At 38.7% G+C, this 11085-nt stretch overlaps 1 protein-coding gene across 1 annotated transcript; it reads left to right on the top strand.

Annotated features, from left to right (window-relative positions):
* The first annotated feature begins 9477 nt into the window (after positions 1-9477).
* LOC128561733 (olfactory receptor 1L6-like) lies at positions 9478-10407 on the top strand. Its single transcript, XM_053556295.1, has one exon. The coding sequence runs from the start codon at positions 9478-9480 to the stop codon at positions 10405-10407; it is 930 nt and encodes a 309-aa protein (XP_053412270.1).
* The last annotated feature ends 678 nt before the right edge of the window (positions 10408-11085 follow it).

Genomic DNA, 11085 nt, shown 5'->3' with positions numbered 1-11085 from the left:
CATTTGACTTTTGAAAAATTGACTGTAATATGCTTCAGATAAGACATTTTGGGGTTGAACCTATTTCAGAATTTTAGGGCTTCCTGAATCTGGATATTCATTTCTCTCCCAAGACCTGTGAAATATTCACCAATTGTTTCATTAAGTACGTTTTCTATAATTTTCTCTTTCCTTCCCCTTCTGTAATTCCCATAATGTGAGAATTTATTTGACTAATGGTGTCCTGTAACTGCTACAGTCTTTCTTTATTCTTTTTTATTCATTTTTTTTTTCTGTCTGGGTCATGTCACAATACCTGTCTTCATGTTGGAAACTTCTTTCTTCTGCTTGATTTAGTCTATTTATCATTAAAGCTCTTGACTATGTTTTTTATTTTATTCATTGAATTATTCAATTCTAAAATTTCTGTTTCTTTGGTTCTTTTGTTATATCTGTCTCTTCATTGAATTCACATTTAGATCATAAATTGTTTCACTAATTTTGATTGACCTGTCTTGCTGTTCCCTCTTGTAAAACAGCAAGATCATTATTTTGAATTTCATTTCTTGAATTTCCTAAATTTCCTTTGGGGTTGGTTACTAGAGAGTTGTTTTCCTTTACATGTGTCATGTTTCCTTGCTCTTTCATATTTGTTGTGTTCCTACATTGATATCTGTGAATCTGATAGAATAGTCTTGCACATCTTCCAATTTTCCAGAATAGCTTTGGAAGGGAATCTAGGTACTAACTGACTAAGGTGTACTGATTTTGGTTTTGGGTTAACACAGTAATACAGTCTTCACACAATTTATCATCCATATCCATATTGGCAATGTCTGCAAGTGCCTCATTTACCTAAGCTGCAGGAGGTTTTGTCAGTGGTGGTGCATATTTGCTGAAGGTGGGCTCATCAAGCTCTGGAACTGGATTGCACAGAGACACAGGGGCTATGCAACCACAGAAGGACACACTACAGCACAGGCTCAGATTTCAAGGTCCTGTGATGTAGCAGCTTGAGTCTTGGAGGAGGGTGGAAGTGCATAACATGTGTTTCTACTCTGGAGTAATGTAGCCATGTGAATCCCAGACAATTCTCCAAACTGGACTCATGGCTTATTAAGATTCTGGGATTCTTTCTTCTGCTATTTAAGGCAACTAAAAAGCAGAATTTTCCCTGTACACATTCAGGGAGGCGTATCCCTGTTAAAATGAAGATTTCTAGGTTGTAATGCATCATCTCCAGGGGTGGAAGAATTCAAAGAATGAATTCTGAAAAGAAGCCAGCCAGTATACATATGTTTTTATCAATTCTTCCCCACAGCAGTGCTTCTGAGCTGCTTTTCTATTATCCTGCTGACACTGTGAACCTAGGCTCCTGCTGCCAAATTCTGTAGTGAACAATTAGCAATGACTGTCCCAAGGTAATGATATGGATAGGAAAAGTCAGAAATTTTCTCCAATACATCCTTTCACAGATGCTCCCAATTACCCTTCATCTCAATTCAGACTCATACACACAAAGACCCCCAAATAGAAACTCAAACAAGTTAGACAGGTTTCAATTCTCCAGGGGATTCTCATATTCTTTTTCTGTTTGCCCTGAAATAAAAACTACAGGGACTCCTGGACTCTGTTTTCAGGGAATCCCTGAAATCTATGCTTTCCATTTCTGTAGTTTGTTCAAGCTTATTACAACTCTACTAGTCTGAAATTTTCAAAGGAAAACGTCAAGCATAATTATATGTTCATGTTAAAATTATTCAACATATACATTAAGAAACCTCTTACTTATACAAATCCATAAACTAGTTCTGTTATATAAAATATAATAATATCTAACATTTATTCATAGCCACTACCCCAAGGGATAGTGTGCTGGATTTTTTAATCTTCATAACTGCCTAGTGAAGCAGTTAAAATTATTATTTCTGACTTCCAAATGAAGAAACTAAATCCTAAAGTTCAAATAATTTTCTCAAAGCCACACTGACAGTATGAATCAGGGCAGTGATTTTCATTCAAGATCACTGAGCATTAGAAGCACATTAGTACGTATGGTTGCTTCTGGTTCATCATAACAAGTGCCATAAAGATGATGAGCACACAGGGAGTTTGGAATGTGGACTTTCTCTAATTCAAACTCTGCAGCACTAACTCTACCCTCATTTATTTGGAGACACTTCACTACTATTAATAGGCTCTCTTTTCTGCTGTTTTTTTTTTTTTCTAAAGGCAATCTTGTTCCTAGGTGGGATAGACATGAAGAGTACATGTTCTGTTACTCAGTAGTCTTACTTTAAAGCCAGTTGAAAGTGTGATAGTTCTAATTTTATGCTCTAGCAGTTTTTTTATTTTTTTCTCCTTTTCAACTAAGTCCCTATTTTGGTAGATAAGTGATTTGAGCCTCAATTCCTGCCAGACTGGCACCTAAAATTATTCCCTTGGTTATTGCCATTGGTGAGGGAAAGGGACCAATTCTTGAATCTTGGTGCCTTCCTATTTATCCTTCTCAGTGTTTTTTTCCTATAATGCTACATCTTCTCACATTTGTATTTCCATTGGACTCTTCTCACATTTGTAGACCCATTGGACTCTTCTCACATTTGTAGACCCATTGGACTCTTCTTATCGGTAAGAGCACCCACATTATCCCTCTATCTCTTCCTTGATGCCACCTAACTGCCTGAAACATCAAGTCAAATGCTGGGTAAACAGGCTAACAGAAATAGCTTTTAAACCTCCCACCCACCAAGACAGTTACACACTGGGAGGGACACGTCAAACTTTGGAGTCCCACCTATTCCTAAAACTTTCTTCCCACAATTAAACTCCCAAAGGCATTACAAAAGTATGTTTTTTTGTTTGTTTGCTTTTTATTGTTAAATCATAGCTGTGTACATTAGTGCAATCAAGGGGTACAATGAGCTGGTTTCATATACAATCTGAAATATTCTCATCAAACTGTTCGACGACCCTTCATGGCATTTTCTTAGTTATTGTATGTAGACATTTGTATTTTGCATTTAGTAAGTTTCGCCTGTACCCATTCTAAGATGCACTCTAGGTGTGGCCCCACCCATTATCCTCCCTCCACTTTAGCCTCCCCCCTCCTTTCCCCTTCCTTGGCCCTTTCCCCATAGTCTTGTGCTATAGTTGGGTTATAGCCTTCATGTGAAAGCTATAAATTAGCTTCATAGTAGGGCTGAGTACATTGGATACTTTTTTCCATTCTTGACATACTTTGCTAAGAAGAATATGTTCCAGCTCCATCCATGTAAACATGAAAGAGGTAAAGTCTCCATCTTTCTTTAAGGCTACATAATATTCCATAGTATACATGTACCACAATTTGCTAGTCCATTCGTGGGTTGATGGGCACTTGGGCTTCTTCCATGACTTAGCAATTGTGAATTGGGCTGCAATAAACATTCTGGTACAGATGTCTTTATTATATTGTGATTTTTGGTCTTCTGGGTATATACCTAGTAAAGGAATTATAGGATTGAATGGCAAGTCTATTTTTAGGTCTCTAAGTATTCTCCAAACATCCTTCCAGAAGGAATGTATTCATGTGTATTCATGTGCACCAGCAGTGTAGAAGTGTGCCCTTTTCTCCACATCCACACCAACATCTCTGGTTTGGGGATTTTGTTATGTGGGCTACTCTTACTGGGGTTAGGTGACATCTCAAAGTAGTTTTGATTTGCATTTCTCTGATAATTAAGGATGATGAGCTTTTTTTCATGTGTTTGTAGATCATGCGTCTGTCTTCTTTAGAGAAGTTTGTCTTCAAGTCCCTTGCCCACCCTTAGATGGCATCACTTGTTCTTTTCTTGCTATATGTTTGAGTTCACTGTGGATACTGGTTATTAAACCTTTATCAGAGGTATAACATGCAAATATCTTCTCCCATTCTGAGGGCTGTCTGCTTTTTTTTACTTACTATGTTCTTGGCTGTGCAGAAGCTTTTTAGTTTGATCAGGTCCCAGTAATGTATTTTTGATACTGCTTCAATTGCCTGTGGAGTCCTCCTCATAAAATATTCACCCAGGCCGATTCCTTCAAGAGTTTTCCCTGTACTTTCTTCAAGTATTTGTATAGTTTCATGTCTTAAGTTTAAATCTTTTATCCAGTGAGAGTCTATCTTAGTTAATGGTGAAAGGTATGGGTGCAGTTTCAGTCTTTTACAGATCTCTAGCCAGTTCACCCAGCACAATTTGTTAAATAGGGAATCTTTTCCCCACTGAATGTTTTTAATTGGCTTGTCAAAGATCAAATAATGGTAAGTAGCTGGATTCATCTCTTGGTTCTTTACTGTGTTCCAGACACCTACTTCTCTGTTATTGTGCCAGTATCATGCTGTTTTGATCACTATCAATTTGTAGTACAGTCTCAGGTCTGGTAGCGTGATTCCTCCTTCTTTGTTTTTATTGTTGAGTAATGTTTTGGCTATTCAATGTTTTTTCTGATTCCATATAAAATGAAGTATTATTTTTTTCAAGATCTTTAAAATATGATAATGGAGATTTAATAGGAATTGCATTAAAAGTATATATTGCTTTGGGTAGTATAGACATTTTAACTATGTTGATTCTTCCCAGCCATGACCATGGTATGTTTTTCCATTTGTTAAAATCTTCAGCTATTTCCTTTCTTAAAGTTTCATAGTTCTCTTTATAGAGATCTTTCACATCCTTTGTTAGGTATACTCCCAAATATTTCATCTTCTTTGGCACTATTGTGAAAGGAATAGAGTCCTTGACTGTTTTTTCAGCTTGGTTATTGTTGGTATATATAAAGGCTATAGATTTGTGGGTGTTAATTTTGTAGCCTGAGACATTGCTGTACTCCTTGATCACTTCTAAAAGTTTTGTAGTAGAATCCCTAGTGTTTTCCAGATATACGATCATATCATCTGTGAAGAGTGAAAGTTTGATCTCTTCTGACCCTATGTGGATACCCTTGATCGCCTTTTCTTTCCTAATTGCAGTGGCTAGAACATCCATTACAATATTAAAGAGCAATCGAGATAATGGGCAACCTTGCCTGGTTCCTGATCTAAGTGGAAATGATTTCAATTTAACTCCATTCAGTACGATATTGGCTGTGGGTTTGCTGTAGATGGCCTCTATTAGTTTAAGAAATATCCCTTCTATACCAATTTTCTTAAGTGTTCTGATCACGAAGGGATGCTGGATATTATCAAAAGCTTTTTCTGCATCAATTGAGAGAATCATATGTTCTTTATTTTTTTAGTTTGTTTATGTGCTGAATTACATTTATAGATTTACGTATATTGAACCAGCCTTGAGACCCTGGGATAAATCCCACTTGGTCCTGGTGTATAATTTTTTTAATGTGTTGTTGGATTCTGTTCGTTAGGATCTTATTATTTTTGTATCAATATTCATTAGTGATATTGGTCTACAATTTTCTTTTCTTATTGGGTCTTTCCCTGGTTTGGGGATCAAGGTGATGTTTGCTTCATAGAATGTATTGGGTAATAATTTTCCTTTTTTTTCTATATTTTGGAAGAGGTTTAGTAATATAGGTACTAGTTCTTCTTTAGGGGTTTGGTAGAATTCTGATGTAAAGCCATCTGGTCCTGGACTTTTCTTTTTAGGGAGATTTTGTATAGTTGATGCTATTTCAGAACTTGATATAGGCCTGTTGAACATTTCCACTTTGTTCTGGCTAAGTCTTGGTAGGTGGCATACTTCCAGGTATTGGTCAATTTCTTTCAGAATTTCATATTTCTGAGAGTAGAGTTTCTTGTAGTATTCGTTCAGGATTTTTTGAATTTCTGAGGGGTCTGTTGTTATTTCATTGTTACCATTTCTGATTGATGAAATTAGAGATTTTACACTTTTTTTTCCTGATTAGGTTGGCCAAAGGTTTATCTATTTTATTGATCTTTTCAGAAAACCAACTTTTGGATTTATTGATATGTTGTATAATTCTTTTGTTTTTCAATTCTTTTGTTTTCAACTGATTTTAGTTATTTCTTTTCTTCTGCTCAGTTTGGGGTTGGAGTGCTCTTCCTTCTCCAGTTGCTTGTGTTGTCCCCTTAAGTAATTAACTTCCTCTCTTTCCGTTTTCTTGAGGGCTTGCAGTGCTATAAATTTCCCTCTTAGACTGCCTTTGCTGTATCCCACAGGTTCTGATAATTCTTGTTTTTATTGTTGTTTTGTTCCAAAAATTTGGTGATTTCCTTCCTAATCTTGTCTCTAACCCATCTATCCTTCAGCATAAGGTTGTTTAGCTTCCATGTTTTTGTATGGGTATGCATATTCCTGTTGTTATTAAGTTCAAATTTTATCCCATGATGGTCTGAGACGATGCAAGGGATAATTTCTATTTTTTTTAAATTTGCTGAGGTTAGATTTATGGCCTAGGATGTGGTCGATTTTGGAGTATGTTCCGTGGGCTGATAAGAAGAATGTGCATTCAGTTTTGTTGGGATGAAATGTTCTGTCGATGTCTGTTAAGTCCAGATGTTATATGGTCAAGTTTAAATCTAAAATTTTTTTGTTTAGCTTCTTTTTGGAGGATCTATCCAGCACTGCTAAAGGGGTGTTAAAATCAACTACTATGGAACTGGAGGAAATCAAGTTGCTCATGTCTGTTAGAGTTTCTCTTATAAATTGAGGTGTGTTCTGGTTGGGTGCATAAATATTAATAATTGAAATCTCATCATATTGAGTATTACCTTTAACAAATATAAAGTGTCCATCCTTAACCTTCCTTATTTTGGGTCTGTTTAAAGACTATTGTGTCTGCAAATAGGATTTCAACACCTGCTTTTTTCTGCTTTCCATTTACCTGGAGTATAGATGACCATCCCTTCACCTTGAGTCTATATTTGTCTTTTAATGTAAGATGCGATTCTGGTATGCAGCAGATATCTGGCTTGAGTTTTTGTATCCAGTCAGTCAACCTGTGCCTCTTTAGAGGACAACTTAAACCATTCACATTGTGTCCGGTGGACATTTTTAATCCTTTTGCGACTGTGGAAGTTGGAATTTGATCAAAATTTTCTGGGTGGGTTTACTTTTGTGGTGGAGGATTATGCTGGTCTTTATGGAGGATAGGTCTGAGAATATCCTGGAGAGCTGGTGTAGTTATGGCAAATTTCTTCAACATGTGAAATGTCATTGAAGTATTTAATTTCTCCATCATAAATGAGACTCAGTTTAGTTGGGCACAGATCCTGGATTGAAAGTTATTTTGTTTTAGGAGATTAAAAGTTGATGACCATCCTCTTCTAGCTTGAAAGTTTTAAGCAAAGAGATCTGCAGTTATTCTAATATTTTTGCCCTTGTAGGTGATGGTTTTCTTTTGCCTGGCTGCTTTCAGAATTTTCTCCTTCATATTAACTTTAGTGAAATTGATTATGATGTGTCTGGGGATGTCTTATTTGTGTTGAGTCGTGCTGGAGTTCTGAAACTGTCTGATATCTGAATTTTGGAATCTCTTGGCATGTCTGGAAAGTTCTCCTTCATAATCTCATGGAGAAGAGACTCTGTGCCTTGTGAAGCCAATTCATCGCTTTTGGGGATACTTATAAGACGAATATTGGTTTTCTTCAAATTATCCCAGAGCTCTCTGAGAGAGTGATCCGTTTTTTCCGTCCATTTCCTTTCCTCTTTGAGAGTTTGGGAGCGTTTGAAAGCTTTATCTTCAATGTCAGAAATCCTTTCTTCTGCTTGCTCCATTCTGTTATTGAAGGATTCTACGGTGTTTTTCAGATCTTTGAGGGCTGCAACTTCTTGTCTCAATGTGTCAAAATCTTTGGTCATTTGGTCTTTGAATTCACTGAATTATTGAGATATCTTTTGGGTTAGTGCTTGGAATTCTAATTCAATCTTATTTGCTATCCAGATTCTGAATTTGATTTCTGACATCTCAGTATTTGTTTGTGCATGGGATCTTGTGCTGTGTCTGCCCCATTGATCCTTGGGGGAATTGATTTACTCTGGCTATTCATATTGCCAGAGTTTTTCTGTTGATTTCACCTCATGATTGTTTTTTGCCATTGTCTCTGGCCATCCTCAGAATTGGGGATGTGTCTCTCCAAGATTAGACCCCAGTGAGATCACTCTATTTTTGGTGGATCTTTGTAGGGAGTGACCCTGTGTAGTTCCTCTGGGGAGAGAATTGTGTGGGCAAGCTCCAGAGTGTGACACACCCAGATCCAGCAACAGGGTGGGGGATGGTGCCCATGGTTCTGGGATTGCCTGGCACCCAGTGACTTTGGCACACAGAGCCCAAAGCTCCAGCAGTCTCTGGCCAGGAGAAGGGCTCCGCGCAGAGGCAGGGAGGGCTCCGGAGGGTACGTGGCTACCAGAGTCCCTGGCCAGACCAGCGGGCTGGTGTGGAGGCAGGGAGGGTACAGGAGTGCCCTCAAGGTACCCAGTACCTTGCAGGTACCCTGCTGGTGTGGAGGCAGGGAGGGTACAGGAGTACCCTCAAGGTACCCAGTACCTTGCAGTTCCTGGTCAGGGCATGCGGAGGCCTGGCAGGTGCAGGTCACAGGTTCAGGGTAGTGTCACAGCTCTTATGGAGGTCCAGGTGGCACAGCTTTTATGGGGAGGTCCAGGTGGGAGCCAATCACAGTCGTGGAACAGCTCTTACGGAGTTCTGGGCAGAGCCAGGTCAATGTTTTCTTCATCTTTGTCAGCTCTCCAGAAGGCAGATGCTATCTCGCTGCAGCTGCAGGTTGTCACCACCGCCTATATCACCGCTGCCTCCACTGACAGAGAATGACTGTGGCCTCCGCCATCTTTCTTTAAGGCTATACAACCTGGGCCTGCTGCACACTGAGTTTCCCGGGGTCTATTTGGGCTCCAGTGCATCCTTACTACTCCCTCTGTAGGAATGTACTTCTTCCCTCTTCTTCATCTCAAAAGTATGTTTTTTTAAGACAAGTTTGACCCAGGAATATAGTCTGTATAGTCTTCATGTGATTGCTATAGGAAAAAACTAAGATGTCCCCCTTTGCTTATACAGGAGAAAAATAAGAGAAAAATTACAGCCAGAAGCTGTAATTTTTAATAAGGTAGAAGATAACACTCAAAAAAGGAAAAGCAACTGAGACCAGATAGAGAAAAAAGATGTGTCAGATTTACACCATCTTTGGAAATTGAGAAAAAGTATTATTTTCTAAGCACCTTTGTTATAATCTTTATTATTTCTCCTCAGAATACCCTAAGAATATGTGCATTATAAGTTTTGTCTTTTGAATAAAAAAAGAAGATAAAGTGCCTCATTTGACTTCACAAAATTAGTTGCAAAGTTAATATTGAAATCAAGGTGTGTCAACAACAAACTTATGAAGTTATATTACATGCATATACTACATGCAGTCTACATGAATGGCTACCCTTATACAGGGCACAAGCTACAATAGTTTATGAGGTATCCCCCTCTACCAGATTGCATACTCCAGCCAGGATACATGCCAAACCTTCCTTCATATTTTTTATTTGCAGGACAGCAATGTCAAGGAGGAACCAGAGCCATATAACTGAATTCCTTCTTCTGGGACTGACCACTAATCCCAAACAGCAGGTCTGGCTCTTTGCCAGCTTCCTTGTCATGTACTTTGTCAATGTGGTTGGAAACTCAGTTATCATTGCAGCCATCTGGAGGAATGCCCGCCTCCACACTCCCATGTACTTCTTCCTCTCCAACCTGTCTCTGGTGGACATCTGCTTTACCACTATCATAGTGCCACAAATGTTAGTGAACATGCTGACTCAAAGAAAGACCATTCTCTTTGCCCAGTGTCTCACACAGATGTATTTTTTTGTGGCCTTTGGGATCACTGACAGCTTCCTACTGGCTGCCATGGCCATGGACCGCTATGTAGCCATCTGTAACCCACTGCATTATGCCACTACCATGAGCCCCAGGCGCTGTCTCCTGTTGGTCATGGCCTCCTGGACAGTGTCTCACTTGCATTCGCTCGCCCACACAATTCTCATGGCCCACCTCTCCTTCTGTGGGCCCAACATCATCCACCACTTCTTTTGTGATGTCCAGCCATTGCTGATGCTCTCCTGCTCTGACACCTCTGCCAATGAGCTTCTGGCCTTCACAGAGGGCTCCTTTGTCATCATGAGTCCATTTATCTTCATTATTGTCTCTTATTTCTACATCACTCGTGCTGTCCTGAGGCTTCCCTCAGGGGGAGGAAGGTACAAAGTCTTCTCTACCTGTGGATCCCACCTCACAGTCGTGGCACTATTCTATGGGACCATAATATCTGTGTACATTCGTCCCTCATCCACCTACTCAGTGACAAAGGATCGTGTGGTCACTGTCATCTATACAATAGTCACCCCCATGCTGAATCCTTTCATCTACAGCCTTAGGAATAAGGACATGAAACAGGCATTGAGAAGCCTAAGTAAAAGAACAGAATAGAATGTGTATTTTTTCTATCTCTAGGAGTTTATGCATCAATTCAATAATCATATGTTAAACATCTACTATTTGTAGGCACTATGCTTAACCTTGTGAGGAAATGAAAATAATCATAGCTTCTGTCCTCAAAAGTACTTATAGGCTCAGTGCCTATAGCTTAAGCAGCTAGGGTGCCATCCACATACACCAGAGGTGGCAGGTTTGAATCTAGCCTGAGCCCAACAAACAATGATGACTACTATATCCAAAAAAAAAAAAATACCCAGGCATTGTAGTCCCAGCTACTTGGGAGGCTGAGGAAAGAGAATCACTTAAGCCCAAGAGTTGGAGGTTGCTGTGAACTGTGACACCACGGCACTCTACCCAGGGAGACAGCTTGAGACTGTATCTCAAAAAAAAAAAAGTACTTATAATTAGCAAAAGGGAGATTGTCAATAGCTTGCTATAGTAAGTAGCTGTCTTTTTTATAAACATTCTGAGTTGTGATTTTAAATATCTTAAATTATAAAATAAATTCCCAGTTTATTCCTTCTTCCTCAGGATTTTATCTTTTCTCTTGAAATTTCTCATTCATATATTTCATGTGCTTTACCCATATAGACCAATATTTCACTGTAAAATATTTTTTAATGTTTCCACATCTATCATTTAGTGACTTAAGGTAATGGTCTTAACTAA

Source organism: Nycticebus coucang, chromosome 2 (assembly GCF_027406575.1).
Source record: "Nycticebus coucang isolate mNycCou1 chromosome 2, mNycCou1.pri, whole genome shotgun sequence".
Classification (NCBI taxonomy): domain Eukaryota; kingdom Metazoa; phylum Chordata; class Mammalia; order Primates; family Lorisidae; genus Nycticebus; species Nycticebus coucang.
This window is presented reverse-complemented; position numbering and strand designations above follow the sequence as displayed.

What these genes read in the sequence shown, in the direction of transcription:
- LOC128561733 (XM_053556295.1), top strand. Translation starts at nt 9,478, where the DNA reads ATGTCAAGGAGGAACCAGAGCCATATAACTGAATTCCTTCTTCTGGGA.